At 38.1% G+C, this 20,252-nt stretch overlaps 1 protein-coding gene across 1 annotated transcript in view; it reads left to right on the top strand.

Moving 5' to 3' along the window:
* Positions 1 to 20,252, top strand: part of Wdr7 (WD repeat domain 7) — a 270,408-nt gene that overhangs the window by 38,687 nt on the left and 211,469 nt on the right. Inside the window, exons 13-14 of the mRNA XM_028774209.1 lie at positions 14,615 to 14,810; positions 18,162 to 18,376. Of these exons, the coding sequence (XP_028630042.1) occupies positions 14,615 to 14,810; positions 18,162 to 18,376 (411 nt within the window). The remainder of the gene's footprint in view (positions 1 to 14,614; positions 14,811 to 18,161; positions 18,377 to 20,252) is intronic.

The raw sequence follows: 20,252 nt of genomic DNA, 5'->3' as shown, positions 1-20,252 counted from the left end.
AAAAGGCTGAAAGCTTTTTTCCTGATTAGCATTTTTCTTGCATTTTTGAGTCTGAATTTTTTGTTAACTGGACTTGAATGTCATGTTTCAAAAAATGCTTATAAACCTAGCATAATGTCTGAATCAAGCCAAGTAAATATGTTTATGTAAATTACCAAAAAGCAGGAATCAGGATGTTACTATTTATTAAAAAGAAATTGTCACAGCTTCAAAGCCGGCTTGTTGATTAAAAAGCATTTGTTACTTTTTCAGAGATCTAGCTTCAGCTCCCAGGGCCCACATGGTAATTCACAACTATGGATAATTTCAGTTTCCAGGGTTTTGATGCCTTCTTCTGGCTTCCTTGATCAAACTATAATCACCTGGTATAAACACATACATGCAGGCATAACTCATATATACGCATAACTTTAAAAAATGTAATTATCTAGAGTGTTATTTTTTCTCTTTACATTTAATTCATTATATTTTGAGAGTGTTTTTATACCATCAGTGAAACTGAAATTTTAAAAATTAAATAAATGATTCTAGCGAGCATAATGGAGGGCAAGACGGAAAGTGACTCTCCTACCTGACTCCAGCCCAGTGTGGCCCTGGCTGGGTGTCTGCAGCTGACAGAAAGGGTGGTGGTTCGCTGGAAGGGAAGCTTGGGAAATGTGAGGGGAAAGAGCTGAGCTGGTGTCAGAATGCAAATAACTTTAGAAGATGCCTTATTTATTCTTTTTATTTTTTGAGAAAAGGTAGTGGGTCTCACTTATAGTTCTGGCTGTCCTTGAACTCACTATGTAGATCAGGCTGGTCTTGAATTCACAGAGATCCTTCTGACTCTGCCTCTTGAATGCTGGGATCAAAGAAGTTCGCTACTGTGCCTGGCTTTCTGTTCATCTTTCTATGTCACTAAATATGTAAGTACAAGATTGCTTTTAGTGATTTAAGAGGCAATTTTAATTTATTTTACTATTTTGTTACCAAAATTAGGCATAAGAATTAGTATGGCTAAGTATTTTTGTAGGTTGAAGTTTTTTTTAATAGATTCTTAAGTTGGAATTCGTGTACAAAAATAAATGAATTTTTATATAATCATTTTTCATACAGTCTTAATCTTACTTTTTCCTCCATAACTCCTCCTGGACCCTTCCAACTTTAGTTGTTTTTTTTTTTTTTTTTTTTTTTTTTTTTTGTGGTTTTTTCAAGACAGGGTTTCTCTGTGTATCCCTGGCTGTCCTGGAACTCACTCTGTAGACCAGGCTGGCCTCAAACTCAGAAATCTGCCTGCCTCTGTCTCCCAAGTGCTGGGATTAAAGGCGTGTGCCACCACCGCCTGGCCAACTTTAGGTTTTTTATCTTTCTCTTTCAAAAATGAAAAAGCTGCCTGGCAGTGGTGGCACACACCTTTAATCCCAGCACTTGGGAGACAGAGGAAAAACAAACAAACAAAAAACCAAAAAACAAAAATGAAAAAGCCAAAACCCAAACACTACAAACATATAGAAACTAAAGCCAAAACAAACATGGGATACATATCCACCACATTCCAGGGCAGGCCTTGTGCCGGGAGTCGTTGGCCAACACAAACCAAACTTCATCTTTGTGTGTGTATGTGTGTGTGGACTTTTGTGTTTTGTTTTGGCATTCTTTTGCCATATTTTTCAAGGCATTTGGACTGAAGTGGCCATATCATCCTCTAAAAAAACGAGAAATAGGTCTAGCTACCATTGTACTTACAGAATTCTTCCCCATCCTTTTCAGTTTTAAACTTCATTAATTTGGGGGGACATGTGGAAAATATATGTAAGTAAAGCTCCGTCTTTAGAAAGTACAGAATTCCGATAGAATAAGTTGGACATTTTTGGCTGGTTCATACAGTTTTGTGTTTTCATTTTTTTCTTTTTCTTTTTTTTTTCTTTGGTGGGTTTTTTGTGTGTGTGTGTGTGTGTGTGTTTTTCGAGACAGGGTTTCTCTGTGTAGCCCTGGCTGTCCTGGAACTCACTCTGTAGACCAGGCTAGCCTCGAACTCAGAAATCCACCTGCCTCTGCCTCCCAAGTGCTGGGATTAAAGGCATGCGCCACCACTGCCTGGCCAGTTTTGTGTTTTCTAATCTTTCTTACCTGAGTCCGAGGGATCGTATTCAGGACTTTGAGTGTTTTAGGCAAGGGCTCTTTCAGCTGGCTGCATCCTCATCCCTTGGCTTTTTAAGACTGGATTTCTTTATGCATGTGAGCTTGGCTGTGAAGTCCCTAAGCAATCCAGGTGCCTCTGGAACTTGTGACCCCTTCTGCCTTTGGCTCCTGAGTGCTGGAGTTGTAGCTATGAAGCTTGGCTGTTGTTTCATTTTTAATTTATGGTCATATGCTACTGTATTTAAGGTAAAAAAATGATATTTTTATGCTATATATTACTTAAATATTCAAATTTTCTAATGTGCTCCAACTCTTATGTAGGGTCCTGAAAAGAGCAGTACAATACTACTAAAATTTTCAGTGAAGCTCCCTTTCACAGTAGTCAGAGAGATTCAGTTTGCTGGCTGTACCAATATTATACCAAATATTTAAAAAATCTCTCTTTTTATATATATCTTAAGCTAAAAGAAGATTCCAAAGACATGAATTTAATTATTTATCTATTATTTAGTTGTGTGTTTGTGTGTGTGTGTGTACATGTATCCTTTGGAAGCCAGGTTACTTATTAAAATGCATAAGACTGTTTTGATTTAGGACAATGGTATATTTGTGGATAAGACATAGTTCGTGTTTGATTAAATTTAATCTAGTCAGAGAGTTAGATCAGTAAGCAACCGATCTGACTAATGAAGCAGTTGTGAAGTTTGATGCAGCAGGACAGGTTTCACTCTTTCACAGTGCTTTGAGGACACAAGAAGAGACTTTCAGGAAAGCGGCTCTGGGCAGTTTCAGGAGACTTTCAAGAAAGATAACATCTATTGCTCTGAGCATACTTTTTTTTAAAAATGTATTTATGAAGCTATAAATGGTGTACAAAAAAAGCCCAATTCTGGGTTGATTTTTGCCCATTTCCAGTGTGGGAGTGAGCTCTTTATAACTGTGTTTTCTTCCCTTTGCTCCTCGCCCGCAGTTAAGCTGCGTGGGTTAGAATTTGTCCAAGTTAAGAATGAGTCTCTTCTTTCTTCCCAATCTGACTTTGAAACTTTTAGAGAGGGTGGGGGGAAAGATTGATTATATTTTAAAAATTGACAAAGTAATTGTCCATATTTGAAGGATATTGAGGAATTATACAATAACTCTGCATCTTTTTATTATATGACATAGAAATTTCAAGATACAAAGAGACTGATTGGGTGGAAGGTCTTATTGTCTCCTAATTTCTTAGAAAATAGTTTTAAATTCTACTTATGCCTCTCTGCTCGTTGTCTGAAATTGAGGTTTTCAGTTGTCTGAAAAACTCAGCAGGGCCATTTCTTTGTGATCCCCTGTGTTGATCACAGAGGGGTGCAACTGTTACCTTTGCAGGGCCTTTGTCAGGGAGACTCCACATCATAGAAGCAGGAAATTTTGCCCCTTTTATTGATTTTCTTAGGACATAAATTGAATTCATCACTACTCTCTTGCCTAATAGTGTATTTTGAAGGTTAGGTTTCTTTATATTCTTTGATATAAATTATATAGCAAACCAGTATCTCTTTTAAACAAAGATACATATGTTCTGTTAATATATTAGGAAAGAGACACTCTGTCCTTATTTGGGAGGCATGTAAATTGAGTGTTTATTTCCTACAAGCATACAGGCCTAGATATGATAAAGCAAGGCAAACACATAAAAATTATAGCTCAGTTGTTTGATGGTGTTCATGTTCTCTGTCGAGTCACAGAGCAGAAGCCACTCCTGTAGATAGCAATCTGGGATTTCAGTGTGTAATGATAACTCAGTCTTGGAGGAAGCTGGCTGGGGTGCAGAGTGGAGCTGGTAAACCTGTGCAAACATGCATGCAAACATTATTTATTTATTTTTTAATACAGGCTTTTGCTGTGTCGCTAGAGCTAGGATCAAATGTGTGATTCTGTTGGTTATGGCTCCCAGGTGGGTGATTGCAGGCACATGTCCCACACTACCTAACTCTTTTGAGTTACTTAAAACAAAACAAAAAATCGACATGACCACCAAAAAAGCCTTAGAATATGTTCAGGGTCTCAGTACTTAGCTTTATTGGTTCATAAAGCTCATAAATACAGATTCTTATGGGATCTGACTGTCCCTCAGGTTACAGGCATGAGTTGCTGTGTCAGCTTTCCTGTTGGTTTCAGGGACCTGAACTGGGGTCATCATACTTGCACAGCAAGCCCTCCACTGAAACACCTACCTAGCCCAAGTAAAATCATGTTTTAAAAGATTTTATTTACATATGTGAATATTTTGCTTGCATACATGTCTGTACACATTGTACTTGCCTAGTTCCCTCAGAGGTTGGAAGAAGGTATTGCACCTCCTGGAACTGGAGGGATAGATGGTTGTGAGCTGCCAGGTGAGTGCTGGGAATTGAACCCAGGTTCCCTGGAAGAGCAACTAGTGCTCTTAGCCACTGAGCCCTCGCTCCAGCACCCAGGTAAAAATATTTTAGATGTATATTTTTTCTTTTGATATTGTGAAAGTTATATTTCCTCTTAAGAATATTAGCTCTAATTCTTAACTAAAATATTAAATGCCTATATTTTTATTGTTGGATTTTCTTCTGGTTTATATCTTTGAATTCCTTAACCTCCAGATATTTTGGCTTTTATGTAATTCAGTTCATGTGGACTTTTCCTTCTTGGTGTAATTTCACATTTTTTGAAGCTTGGAATCCCCTCCCTGCTAAAAGGTTCAATAATGTATGAATAAAGGCAGTGATTAGTTTAAAAACAAATATGAAGCTTCTTTTTATAACTGTGGGATGAGCTAAGAATAAGACTCTCATTTCTAATAGCATAATTACTATATTGTTTTTGAACAAGTCTTTCTCTGGCATCTTCTTAATATTGTGTGGAAGATTCATATTCATTTGATGCTTCTGAAAAAGATGGAGAGTCTCATTATCCATCTTACATAGCGAGTAATGCTGTTCATGTGGTTGGCTAGTCAGGGTTTTGGTTGACTCATATGGTCTCATAAAATAGATACTAAAAAAACAGCTCTCTCTTTTTTTAAATAAAAATTTCATTTCTGATATTGAGAAAAATTATTTTTTTTGTAGTTTTGTGCAAGTATGGAAATGAAATTAATATTTAATTTCATAAACTCTTTTTCCTTTTAAATAGAATATTTAGAATGATAAATGACATTTTAAAGGCACATTTATGTTCCAAAGAAGTAGTTCTGGGAAGTACAAGAAGTAATGATTATGAGACAAGTGGGATTGATTCATGAGCAAAAGAAGCTGGTCACTTACAGCTTTTCTAATGATGGGCGTGCTTAAGGGGGGGACAGTCGAGCAGTCATAGATTTAGAGAACATTTATGCAACGGGAAAAGTATTGGGGCAAATACAATGCCAACAAAGGAGTATCGTAGCTTAGGAAACAAACCAGGAAAACTCGAAAATAAAAAAGAAGGAATATTAGTTGTATTAGAAGCTGTTGGAAAGTGGAATCATCTCCCCAGGGAGCTAGTGGATGGGGTAAACTGGCTGCCTGGAATTTCTGTAATTTGTGCTTAGGAACATGTTACACGAGGGGTTTCTGGGAATGCTTTAAAATGTGCAAGGTCAGACGGAATGACCTAGGTGGTATGTTTTGACTTTCAGACACCAAGATAGCTTGTAGGATTTTGCTCTCCAGCACTTAATGTAATGGGAGGATTATTTACTGGCAAATTCAACAAACCTTTTTAAATATCAGGATTAGATTTCTTTGACAACCAAGTATCTGTCTTGATGTTTTAGTCTAATATTTTTCCACTTGTCCTTACACCATTTGTGTTTTTTTCCATAAAAAACATTTTTTATTTGGCTAAATATACTGTTGCTTATTACTTTTGTTAGCTTTTACTTTTAACTTAGAATTTGAAGTCATGACTATATATTGCTTTTAAGACAAGATTAATATTGTGAAGGACTTTGGCCTATAAGATTATGTCAGTGATAGGCTGCTTTGTCTAATCTGCACAGATTCTCTATGGCAGCACAATACTTTCTAATGAAACTGATAACTTGAGGTCAGTTGAGGGCAGTGGTTGCAGAAGGTGAAACTGTGAGGTTTGTGATTGGGGTACTTGAAGGAATACAGGGACTTTTATTTATTGGTTCTTTTCAGTCTTAGTAAATGAAAGTTTCTGAACATTTTTTTGGGGGGGATGGGCAGTGATACCATCACTAATTTCAAAAAATCATATGTATATATTGCCACAAAGAGGGGTATGCATCTAGGAAAGTATTTATTTGAGATATTTTTAGATTATACTGTATAAAAACATAAAACTTGGTACTGGAGAGATGGCTCAGTGGTTAAGAGCACTGACTGCTCTTCCAGAGGTCCTGAGTTCAATTCCCAGCAACCACATGGTGGATCACAACCATCTGTAATGGGAACTGATGCCCTCTTCTGGTGTGTCTGAAGACAGTGATAGTGTACTCACATATATAAAATCAATAACTCTTTAAAAAGGAAAAGAAAAAGAAAGAAACACCCAGAAAATTTTAGTGTTGGCATTAAGCTCAAGGATGCATGCATATTACACAAGCGTTCTATCACAGAGCCACATCCTAGGAATCTGTTTTTGTTTTGTTTTATGATAACAGCCCCCACTATGTAGCCATGACTGGCATAGAATGCATGATCCTCTTGACTTGACTTGCATTGTATAGTTCCTAGCATCGTTATCACAAATTGGCAGAGAAATTATTGATATTATTTCCTTTTTGATGTTTAATTATTATTTTTCCCTTTATTGAAAATAATATTTTACATAATATATCCTGATTACAATTCCTCCTACCTCTTCCTTATTTGCCCTTGTATCTGGATTCACCCTTTGTGTCTAATTACCCAGGGTGGACTTCCCCCTTCTCAGAGGAGAAGGAGAGGGGATGGGGCAAGGAACTGTGCAGCGGGGAGACTGAGAAGAGATGGGGGGCTGCAATTGGGATGTGAAGTGGATAAATAGATTACTTAATGGAGAAAAGGAAAAAAAAGAAAAAAGAAAATAAGTTCACAAGGTGGAGAGATGGCTCGGTGGTTAAGAGTCGCTTACCTCCTGCTCTTCCAGAGGGTCCAGGTTCCATCTCAGCAACCACAAGGCAGCTCAGAACTGTCCACATATACACGCAAGCAACACGCCAGTGTACATAAAATAAAATAAATTAATTAAAAAAGAAGTCATTAAAAAGAAAACAAACGGGCTTCTATTGGATAATAATAAGATAAAATATAATAAGATAAAACTAACACATCTGAGTAGGATAGAACCAACAAACAGAAGGAAAAGAGCCCAAGAAAATACACAAGAAGCAGACCCACTCATTCACACACTCAGGAATCTCATAATATATATGCAAAGGATCTGAAGGGAATAAAGAGAGAACAAAAAATCAGATAAAATTAAAAACAAAACAAAACAAAACAAAACAAAACAGGAAGTGCCCCGACATGAGATTATGAGAAGGAACCTCCAAAGATACCATCGAGTTCATTTTCCATGGCCCATCTACTGCTGGGAATGCAGCCTACCTTTAAGAGAGTTCGTTTCCCCAGTGAGATTCCCATGGAGGAAACTAAGTTTTTATTTGCAAATGGTTTTCAGTTGGAGCTAGCTTCAGGGTTAGGGTTGGGGGCATGCATCTATGTCTCCTTTAAGCTCTAGAAGCCCAACTGGAGCAAACCCGTGCAGGCCCTGTACATGCTCCTCAGTCACTGTGAGTTTATGTGTACATTGACATTGTTGGTTTAGAGGGCCTAGTTTTCGTGGTATCCTCCATCCTCTCGGTCTCTTACACTCCTTCTGCCTCCTCTCTGAGGGGTTCTCATAGCCCTAAAGGGGAAGGATTTGATGGAGACATCACATTTAGGACTGAGTTTTATGCATCATATCTGCTGTGGGTCTGCATTTGTTCCCATCTGCTGCAGGGGGAAGCTTCTCTGATGATGGCAGAGCAAGGTACTGATCTATGGGTATAGCAGAATGTCCTTAGGAGCCATTTTATTGCTACCCATTTTTCTCTTTTTGTAGTGTTTGGTTTTATCCTAGGACCTTGGGCTATCTGGTCACTAAAACATGGCTTCTGAGTGGGCCTTAAGTCAAATCAGATATTGGTTGTTTACTTCCACAGGCTTAGTGCTACCATTGCCCGAGCATTCTTTCAGGAAGGACAGCATTGAAGATGAGAGAGTTTGTGGCTTATTTGGTGTTTATGTTTGTCCTTTGGTATCATGTAGAGTACCTTCCTGTACCAAACATGCTAGAATGTAGGGGTGAAGTCTTTATGTAGGCACCAGCTTACATATCCATGTTTAATGAGTTGTGTTGGTGTTGTCTCAGCAATGGGGTCTTGCTGTGAGTTTGTGGAGAGCAACCTTGGAAATAGCCTAGGTTGTGTGGGGATTCCCATGGCCCCCTTGGACAACAATTCAATTAGATGTAACCCAATCCCAAAACATTGGAAGCTTCACTGGGTGGCAAGAGTGTCCAGTTTGAGCTCTGTCTCCTTTATTATTTTGCAATTTCTTTAGATTGTCTACACACACACACACACACACACACACACACACACACACACAGACACACAATTCCCATCTTCCTGAAGAACCACCACACTGATTTCCATAGTTGCTGTGTAAGTTTGCATTCCCACCAGCAAGGATGCGCATACCCTACATCCTCCCCAGCATGATGATCTGCCATTTGTTTCATTAATCCTAGCCATCCTGAAGGGCATAAAATGAAATCCTAAACGCAAATCCTGGTTTTGATTTGCATTTCCCTGAGGGCTAAGGATGTTAGATATTTCTTTATGTTTTTCTCAACCATTTGAGTTTCTTCTTTTGAGAATTCTCTGTTTAAATCAGCACTCCATTTTCAACTGGGTTATTTGTTTTCTTGATATCCAGTTTTTTGAATTCTTTATATATTTTAGATACTAGGTCTTTATCGAATATGTATTTGGTAAAAATCTTTTCCCTTTCTGTACGCTGTAACTTTGTTCAAATGACAGCATCCTTTGCTGTGCAGAAGCTTTTCAGTTTCATGAGGTCCCATTAATTAATTGTTCTTAGTGCCTGTGCTAATGGTATTCTGGTCTGAAAGTCTTCCTGTGCCAATGAGTTAAAGGATATTTCCCAATTTCTCTTCTATCAGATTCAGTGTTTATGTTGCGGTCTTTGATCCACTTTGTGTTGAGTTTTGTGCAGGGTGATATGTATAGGCCTATTTGGATTTCTATATAATTATTATATATTATTATTATATATGCAGCTGTCTAGTTTCATCATCGCGGGTTTTGAAGATGCTATCTTTTTTTCGTTGTGTATTTTTGGCTTCCTTATAAAAAACAAAACAAACAAAACAGATATCCATAGATGTGTGAATTTATGTTTGGGTCTTCAGTTTGATTTTGTTGATCAACCTGTCAGTTTTTCTGCCAGTTTCATGCTGTTTTTATTATACAGCTCTGTAGTACAACTTGAAGTCAGGAATTGTGATACCATTTTTACACAGAGGCACAACTAAGTTATACACACACACCCCAACATTTTTAATATGTAAATTATAGAAAGAATTTGGAGTATGAATGCTTTCCACATAAGTTTTGGTGAAAATGTGCTACATTTTTTAGTTGGCAACCTTGGTGTATATGTCTCTGTGAGTGTGTCTGTAGCCTTTGTCAGCCTGGAACTTTTGATATAGCCTAGCTTTGTCTTGAACTCTTCTTATTCCTCTTGTATCCACCCCTCAAGTGCTGGAACTACAGGTATGAGTCTCTGTGCTTGGCTTGTATAATCATCTTAATTATATCATCAGAGTGTTTTACACATTATCTTACTATCATACTATTTTAAATCATCTTCAGTTGATGTTTCCATGTTCAGTAGAAAAAGAGTGAAGTGTTACTAATAGGTTTTAGAATTAGTCATTACACACAAAGTAGATAGCTAGTGTTATTGTTCATAAGGAAAGTTGGATCTAAGTCAAGAAGAAATATGTTAAATATTTTTAGGAAGTGCATATTTAAAAATTCTGAGGACAGATAAAAACATATTAATTGTGTTTTAGCAAGTCTTTTAAGTGCTTTTATTTAATAGATAGCTAAGAATTATTTATCATAATTCTGCTCATTAAATCAAAATTAATACTAAAGAAGTGTTCAAATGGTCTTTTTCCTTTTACATCAAATAGGCTAGGCATTTGCTTTGTTCATATTGTGAATTTTTCATACAGGCTTCAAAGGTAGCCATCAACTCAATTAATTAGTGGAATCAGGCTTAATGAGATTTAACTATATCAAGTCATTTGTACTCTAGGCTAGTTTCATTTTTTTGAATTGGACTAGCATTTTCATGAAAGAAGGGAAATTAGGGTTATTTTAACCTTTATTCATAAAACGGGGAACTATATTTTCTTATGAATTAAGTATTTCTAATAACCATGGTTTTAGGGGCTTACTAATATTAATTTTTTTGTGTGTTTTCATTCTTGATTAGTTTGGTTATTTCAAGACTGTTTCTTGTAGTAAGATTCATTAAATACTTATCATTTACAGCGATGGTATGTAATTTTTATAAATTACCAAATGACACTTTATGGGACACTTTCCAACTTCATCATTTATTGTATTGTAAGAGAAGAAACCTCACAAGGGGACTGGATATGTAGCTTGATTGTTAGAGTGCTAACGTGCCTGATGTCTTGAGTTCATTCACTGGTACCACAGAAAGCCAGGGCTGCTTAACTGTAGTTTCAGCACTTGGGTGTTGGAGACAGGAAGATAAGTTCAACATCTTTATTTGTATAATGATGACGACCAATCTGAGAAACATGTGGAAGTTCCAGGTCATCGGTGGTTACATAGTGAGTTTGTATTTAGGTAAGTTTATGTGATAAGAAGATATATTATATAGACTTGAAGAGATAAAATAGGGACATTATAGTTTTCATTAAAACAAATGTGTGTGTGTGTATGTGTGCACTGTGTGTATGTGTGCACACTCTTGTGTCCATGCAGGTGTCCACGCTTGTACATGAGCTTGTATTGCAGGTTAGAAGAAGATATCGGGTGTCCTTTTACCACTTGGCCTACTTCTTCAAGGCAGAGTCACTCCCTGAACTTGGGGCTAGCATCTTGCCTGTGTTGGGATCCTGAAAGCCAGAGGTCCACCTGTGTCTGCCCCATCTAGGCTGTGGGAAGTTTGGTGGGGTTGCTGGGCTGCTTGTTTAGGTGCTAGGATTTCAATTCCTGTCCTTGTGATCCCAGAACAAGTACTCCCAACTAGTGATTCATTCTTCCAGCTCCACAATATAGCATCTTTTAAAACCCTAATGTCTCATAGTCTCCTTGTAACGCTTAGACTATGCTGTTAGCTAACATTTGTTTTGTAGTCCCCTTACTTTTCCTTTGTAAAAGAGCAGCATGATATAACACTTTTCAGTGTTCTTATGAAGATGGGGTTGCATTATTTTCATCTTTGGAATGACCAACCTTCTTATCTTGGGAAATGTGAATGTGAAACCTCCTGAGGGTTTCCCATTTATGGAATTTTGTTCATTGAATGGCTCTACTTCTTTTTGGTAGATTATCAATGTACTAGTTACTTTTTTATTATCACGTTAAAACATCGTGTCTACGTGTCTAAAGTGCTGTATAGAGGGGAGGGTTTATCTGGGTTTATGGTTCCAAGGAGGGGATGAGCGGGCGAGCAGTTCATCATTCCAGGGAAGTAGCGCCATAACATTAGGCATGGTGGTTGAAGTAATGGGATGAAATCTTACATCTTGAGCCACAAGCACAAAACACTGAGAGTGGTGTGAAGCTTTGAAACTTCAAAGCTACCTCTATTGACACACACATTCCAATAGGGCCACAATTTCTAACCCTTTCCAAACAGTTGGACCAACTGGGGACTAAGTATTCAAACATATGAGCCTATGGGGGGCATTCTCATTGCATACCATCACAAAGTCCATTGTCAGTGACATGTACAGCCCAAACTGGCTTCTAATTCTGTCACCACCGTCACCTGCCTCAGTGAAACACTAACCAAAGAGCTATTAGCTCTGTGTGGGTGTGTGGTTCCTGTGTTCCTGTGGGTATGCATGGGGTGGTGGTGGTGGTGGTGGTGTGTGTTGGGGGGCCGGTTGTCAGAGGTTGATGTTGGATGTCTTCCTTAGTTGGTCTTCATCTTATTTTTGAAGAGATGTTATTCCCTGGAGTCTGGAGCTCACTGGCTGGCTAGACTGGATGCTCGGATTAGCCTGTCTCTTGTTCCCCAGCACTGGTCTTGCAAGGGTGCAACACTGTGCTTGGCTTTTAGTATGGGTGCTGGGGACCCAAATTTAGATCCTTATGTGCAGCAGGCAATTTACTGGCTAGTTCTTTTTATTGGAGACTTTAGAGAGCTTCTGAGTTGAAGCAGTAAAACCATAAGTAGCAGAGAAGGTTTGAGTGCCGGGCTGGGCAGGTGTGGTGGAGGCACGTATTCAGAGTGAGAGCAGTGATGTCAAGGAATAATTCTCTCCAGTTAGTCATGACCAGAGACGAGCAGCTCTGCTTCATGTGACAGAAGTACATAAAACCACCTTTTCAAAGAAATTAAGTACCAGATACAAAATAAAAAATAGTCATTGTCACCTGATATAGCATTCATCTCTTTTTATAAAAGAGTGAATTATTTGACAGATCTAAAGTTAGTGCTGACGATAAGTCATAAACATTCAAGGCTTGCACTTTATTAAACTGTCTTTCATCTGGAGTTAGCAATACATGTCTTGTGCAACTGATAAATTTAGTGTATGTTTTATAAAATAATTGAAATTAAGAGCCTCAGGATATGAATATTTGCACATATGTATTTCCCAGTTTTAGTCTATTGTGGCTACATTTGAATTAGATTTTAGTTTGTCAGTTTATTTTTATTTGATAATCATAAAACTAATTTGTACTTGTCAGAAATCTGTGTATTTTCTATTGCTATTATGTCTTTTTCAAGGAATAAAAGGCATTGAATATTTATAAAGAAGCTTAAGAAGTGCCTAAGACAATTCTGTGTCACGCTTTAAGCAAAGTTTGTAGTGTCTCTCTGAACTTGGCTTTCTTAACTTTAAGATTACTTTCAATTATAAACATTCACCAGAGTAAAACGTAAAGCTAACTCATGGTGAAGAGAGAACAGGAGTTGTAGGTAGGACCAGTGAGACTCACATTACCCAGATACCAGTACCCAGGATACTGTACTGTTATAAAGGGAAAACTCAGTCTTGGGATAGGAGCATTCACAACAGAAAAGGGCCCAAGCACAGCAGCTTCCCCAGGGGGCTTTAATTTGAAGATCAAGATCAAACAAGTTTAGATATGAATGATGCTATACATCTTTGTAAAATAGTCATATTCACACTAGCATTGTAAAGATTCTAGGACATCCTGTGGTTCAGACTAGAACTGAGGATGGATACTATTTGCCTGTAATCCTAATACTTGATTGGCTAAGATAGGCATATCCTAAGTCTGAGGCCAGCCTGGGCTATGCCATAATACTTGGCTCAAAAACAAAACAAAGTAAAACAAAACAAAATAGCAAAATGTTTTCAATGAAACAAAAGCTATGCAGCATTACAGGCCTTATTTCTTAAGACAGTCACAATAGATTCAGATGGTAGCTTTCATATGGTTACATTTTAAATTGCTTACAAATTATCCTATAGAAACTAAAAGTCTTTTAATTTGCTGTAGTGTAGATTCCACTGTCTCTTGCTAGTGAAAATCATTTCTTTGCTTATTCATAAATGATATTGTTTTAAAGGGAAAGTGAAGGGTAGATACTACTGACAAGCAGGGAATACTCTGGAAGAGCGTTCAAGTGTCTGTCCTGTGGTTAGTTGAGTGCTGCACCTTCTGTCATTGTAGGCAGCCTCCGTGAAGGGAACAAGGGTGCTGGTCTGCAGATAATGTGCGGTACTGTGGCTCTCAACTGTGACTGTGCTTGCGGGACTTTGTGCTTGAGGGATTTCTGTTGGGACAAAAATGCAGGGAGAAGCTGGGGTCTAAATGAGTCATGAGCAGAAAAAGAGACCACAGAAGGCTCTCTGTGGAAACAAAAATAAGTTCATATTATGGAAAGAGAACAGACACATAAGAACAGATCACCCCACCTACTCTGATCAGCACCATCCAGTTTTGCCTTCACAGATGTGGCAATGGTTTTAGTGAGGTTCTTTTAAAATTTCAATGATGACTTTCCAGTCTTTAATCTTTGCAGCATTTAGCACTTTTAAAGCATGACTATTTGAAGCAAGAACTTTTCATTATAATCCAAAGGAAGAAATTATTGAATGTGACCTAATATGGTGGTTGGCTTTCAGTGGAATACAAATATAAAAAATTTTTCATTTAAGTTATTGGGAGACAATTCTATCTTATTCTACTTTTAATGTAAATCTAATGAAAGTTTATTCTTCTTTTTAGGCAAGAGTTCAACACTGTGTCTGTTCTGTAGCCAGTGACCACTCCGTAGGACTCCTAAGTCTGCGGGAGAAAAAATGCATCATGTTGGCGTCTCGCCACCTGTTTCCTATTCAGGTGATCAAGTGGAGGCCTTCTGATGACTACCTGGTGGTGGGATGCACAGACGGCTCTGTGTATGTCTGGCAGATGGACACTGGTAAGAATGAATGTGGAGAGAGAGTAGAGTCAAAAGAATGTATTTGATTTCCTGAAAATAGTTCCTTATGTGAAAATAAAGCCTAGAAATGTACAGAGGCTTCTCTGTATATTTCTGTAACCATCCTTTATAATTTTATTTTTATCTATGATGGCATGCGTAGCATCCTTATATTTGTTGTATTATGTTAGACCTTGTAGATGGTTCGACACTCCTTAAAGACACGCAGTGGAGGGTGATGTGCAGATGCGGGTGATAGGTAGTGGTGCCCATATTATTTATAGATGGCCAAGCAAGCTGAGGAAGACAGTTGTGACTCATGTTTAAAAACAGTGGGAAAAGTTAAAACCAGTTCTTATTTGAACAGCAGAGAAGAGAAGCTGGCCAGGTAGTTTTAGGAGCCAAATTGAAATGGGCACTGTAGGCTTTAGAGACAACATGTGATATTTCAGTTTTCAGTTTTATGTATGGATCTAGTTTAGAATAAATATTGCTCTGCTGGAAAGCACAGGCGCTGAGGGACGTGCATATATAGATCTATACAGTTTTTACTAGGAATATTTCGGCAGGTAACTTAATGTTTTAGCTTATGTTTTTTGTTTGTTTGTTTGTTTTTGTTTTTGTTTTTTCGAGACAGGGTTTCTCTGTAGCCCTGGCTGTCCTGGAACTCATTGTGTAGACCAGGCTGGCCTCAAACTCTCAAACTCAGAAATCCACTTGCCTCTGCCTCCCAAGTGCTGGGATTAAAGGCATGCGCCACCACCGCCCGGTGCTTATGGTTTTTTTTTTTTTCAACTTAATAGAGCACAGATTTTTAAATTATTTGAAATGGATTAATTTCTGGATTCATCTAAACCACCAAACTTAAACCAAGAAGAGATGAGCAACTTAAACAGACCCACAATGAATGAAGAGATTGAAACAGTTAGAGAGAGCCTTCTGATTAACAGCAGAATCCTACAAGAATGTCTAAAAATCTTCAACACAATTCTCACAAACTAGTTACAGCCATGCATCAGATAGATTATTCACTGTCATCTAGTTGACTTTATCCCAGAGATGCAATGACTGTTTAACATACACATGTTAGTAAATGCAATAAATCACATACATTGCCTTAATGACAAAAATTATATGATCGTTTTAAAAGATGCAAGGAAAAGTCCTTGATAAAATCCATCATGTCCTCAAAGTAAAAGTCCTAGAGTGTAGGACTTGAAGGAACGTATTTCAACCTAATTAAGTATATATGTATGTGAGTGTTATATCATATATATATGATAAAACCAAAGCCAACATAATCCTTAATGAGGGAAAGCTTCAAGCAATCCCTATGCATTTGAAAAGAAGACATGCAACTAATGTATTACTCTGAGGGCATCTAACCTAAAATCAAGCAGCAGAACTGGTTTTTAAGCTAACAGGAAAGCCCCCAATCCGTATGAGCAGGGTTAGGTCTGAGTGTCTCCTCAACCCTGTGAGGATGGCTGAGGTAGCTCTTTGGAGTTTAAATACATTTCATAGATCAAAATCCTGCCTGAATATGATTTATGAAGCTTCATTTTTTATTGATAGGATAAATAAATAAATAAATTTAATAAATAAATGATGTCAGTACCTTCATGATGTACCTTCCTAACTCTCTAGGGGCCTGTATATCACTGGCTACAGCTTGAACATCAAGAGGAGGAAAAGCATGTTTCTCCCATCTCAGTTGAAATCCAGAACAAATGTGATTTCTCCCTTTTTATTTGTTGGCCTTTCCCCCCATGTATTTGCAAGAACTCTACTATAAGCTGTTAACTATGTGTCTCATTAACCAACAAATAGTTAATACAAGCGTTTTAGAGTGAGCAAAACACCTTAAACTCTCTAGCTCTTGTGTAGTTCATAGTTCGGGATTTGAAGAGGCATGTAAAAATTTAACAAAACAAACAAACAAAAAAAAATTGCCAGGCAGTGGTAGCACACGCCTTTAATCCCAGCACTTGGGAGGCAGAGGCAGGTGGATTTCTGAGTTTGAAGCCAGCCTGGTCTACAGAGTGAGTTCCAGGACAGCCAGAGCTATACAGAGAAACCCTGTCTCGAAAAACAAAAAACAAAACAAAAAATTTAAGTAAGGTTCAGGAGAGCTGTCTTAGCAGTTAGGAGCACTTGCTGCTATTGTAGAAGTCTCCACTTCAGTTCCCAGCACCCACCTGGCAGCCTATAACTCTCAAACTCTCTCTTTAAGAGATTCTGACACCCTCTTCTAGCCTCTGTAGACACCAAGCATGCATGTGGTGCACAGACACACGGAGGCAAAACATTCATATACATAAGAATAATTTAATCTTGAAAATGTTTAATATATAGTTGATAGGGTGGTAGTTAGAAGTAAGGAAAAAGTAAGACAGAAAAAGAGAAACTGAAAATAGTCTGGGAGTATGAAAGGTGGGGATTAAGCCCAAGTTATGCAGGAAGAAGTCTGTGTTCTAAGTTAAGAAAGATGTAAACCAGGCCATGGTACACTCCTTTAATTCCAGCACTGAGAAGCAGAGGGATCCTTGGGTTTGAGGACATCTTGGTCTATAGAGTGAGTGCCAAGACAGCCAAGGCTACAGAGAAACTCTGTCCTGAAATATCAATCATTCATCAATCAATCAATCAATCAATCAACCAACCAATCAGTAAATAAATAATAGAAGGCAAGGCCAGATGAGGTGCTTTGTAGTAGCTGTGGGTACAAATAGTACTTAGTTTATAAACATTTGGGAAACATTATAGTGGTGGAACCAAGAATCCAAAAGATCCTACAGTGGTGGGGTGCTTTGTTCCTGCCTAGCATGAAGGAGGTACAGGATTTGATAACCAGCAATGAAGAAGAAATTTTTGCATACTAATGGAGAAGACAGCATTTCCATTTCTGTTCTATGGATGTTTTCTTGAAAAAAAAAAGCTTCAGAAATTATTGAAGGAGAAAACCAATTTTTGTGAAGGGTTTTTGTTCTTCTTTAAATGTTGATAGAAGACTAAGGTGAGATCATTGAATTTGGTGTTTATAAAGAATGTGAAAGTAACAGACTAGTTAAGAAAACCCTCTTTGGAAACAGAAGAGGGAAAAGGTCTGGTAAAGGTTCTTAAAGCCTTAGCTTTGAGTTTGAGTTTACTGGGAAGGTTTGTGAGGCCTTGGGGGAGAGGAATAATTGTGGACTCTACATGGAAGATTAGTGTACGGAGGAAGTACAAGGTAATGTTTGTGGGTAGATACTAATAAGGCATTCCTACAAAAACACTGTACCATTTTTTCTATACCTAAACAAACAAAAGTTGATCGTACTGTGTAATCCACGTGGGGATGCTGCCTTCCAGGTGCGCTGGATCGCTGTGCGATGGGCATAACAGCAGTGGAGATTCTGAATGCTTGTGACGAAGCCGTTCCTGCGGCTGTAGACTCACTTAGTCACCCAGCAGTCAACCTGAAACAAGCCATGACCAGACGGAGTCTCACCGCCCTTAAAAACATGGCCCACCATAAGCTGCAAACCCTTGCAACTAACCTTTTGGCTTCTGAGGCCTCTGACAAGGTGAGCTTTGTATGTAGTTTCATAGTGCATGGGTTCCTTGGAAGGTTATTTACTAACATAGCTTTTTTCCAATCCTGAACATTTTGTCAAAAGAAAAGGATTTTTTTTCCGATTTAAAAATCTTAAGATTATTTTTACTGAACTAAATGATGTTGGTTTGACATTATAAAAACACAGGTTTTTAATTCTTTGTGGAATCTTAAGTTCAGTTCAATTTTCAGACACTAGCTACTTCTCTGTCTGGCAGAAGGATGTCCTACCGATGAGCAATAGCAGAGCCAGGCCAGTCAACTGGTCCCGCATCCTTCATTTTGAAAAGCTAACCTGCCGTTTATTCTTGCTTTCAATTTTTTCATAATGGTTAAACTTGTGTATAAATACTGAAGGGGTTGAAAAGCTCACCTATAAACTGACAATTATCCATGAATTAGGGAATGTTGGCAGTGGATGAGAACCCGCCGACTGTCCCATTGACCCATATCCTCCATAATTGGCAGTGATGCCATCCTTTGATCATCCTTTCTTTCCTCAAGACATTAATGTTTTATTGGCTCAGTTGTAGTTTATATTTCATTAGTTGGACCTATGAAGAAGTCCTTCTGTGGTTTTTCTCCATACCTTCAGGTCCATGCTCTAAAGTTTGAGGAGAAATCACAGCTTAAATGTGTTGCTGGTGCTTCTCATTTGTTCAAATAATTATGTACTTGTCCCAGGAAGTCATTGTCTCACTATACAATGTGGCACTACTTTCATTTTGTACGAACGTGTAAAACAATGTATTAAAGAATTTGTCCATGTTTTTATCTCTAAGAAACAAAAGATATATTCTTACATTTCTTGATGGTAGCTCCTAGAAATACAAAATTAAAAAAAGTAATTTTCTAACATATAGCTGGAAAATTAATGAAAAAAAATCAGTGTAGTACTGTTGATGAATGGCTTTAGTAAGTGGTCAGGGTTCATTGGGTGATTTTTTTACAGTCTTGTTTGTCCCTCTTCTAATAGTGTATTTTATAGTGTAATTAGTGATGAAAGCAGCAGATAGCTGCTGGAGAGGAGTGTTTGCCTACACAGAAGACAGTTATAGGAGAGGAAAGGCTTAGGAAGCTGAGGCTGCAGGAGGATAATCATTTCATGAAAAATGTATGTTGGCTGGACCATTAAGGGTTTCTCTCACTGTTCGTGCATGCTATCACAGTGTCTGAGTTCATACATGCATCAGCCCCGATGTCCCGAAGAGGCTGCTTAGTTGGAGTCATCACCACCTCTGGCTCTTAGCGTCTGCCCACATCTTCCACATAGATCCCTAAGCCTTGTGGGGAGGGGTTTGGTAAAAACATTCCTTTTATGGCTGAGATCTCCAGGGTTTCTGACTGTCTTCACATTGTCTGTAGGTCTTTTTGTTAGTTAGGATATACTGAAGAAGAAGCTTCTCTGATGAGGGCTGGGCAATGATCTGACCTATGGATATAGCAGTCTGTCATTTGGAGTCATTTTGTTGCTATGTTTAGTTAGCAGAATAATAATAGTAGGTTTTCCCCTAGGGCCCAGCTCTCTTGAGTCTCAGTTTCTAGCTTCATTAACTGTTAAGTTCTGAGTTCCATCTCATGTTTGGTAACTTACATAACATTGATGCTGCTATTGCTCCAGTCTGTCTTGCAAGCAGGTCACTGTTGTAGGTCACAGGGTCCATAGCTTAGTGAGATGAATGAATGCTGTTTTTTCTCTATCATTTCAGATAGCATATCATCTTCCAGTGCTATGAATGCTAGTTGGTTAGGGTAAAGCTTCTAGTTGGGCACCAATGTGATTTCTCATGTTCAGTGATGTAAACGGTATCTTCAGATAAGGACTTACCTTCAGGTTGAAGAAGGTA

This window comes from Grammomys surdaster, unplaced genomic scaffold, assembly GCF_004785775.1.
Source record: "Grammomys surdaster isolate TR1022 unplaced genomic scaffold, NIH_TR_1.0 239, whole genome shotgun sequence".
Classification (NCBI taxonomy): Eukaryota; Metazoa; Chordata; class Mammalia; order Rodentia; family Muridae; genus Grammomys; species Grammomys surdaster.
This window is presented reverse-complemented; position numbering and strand designations above follow the sequence as displayed.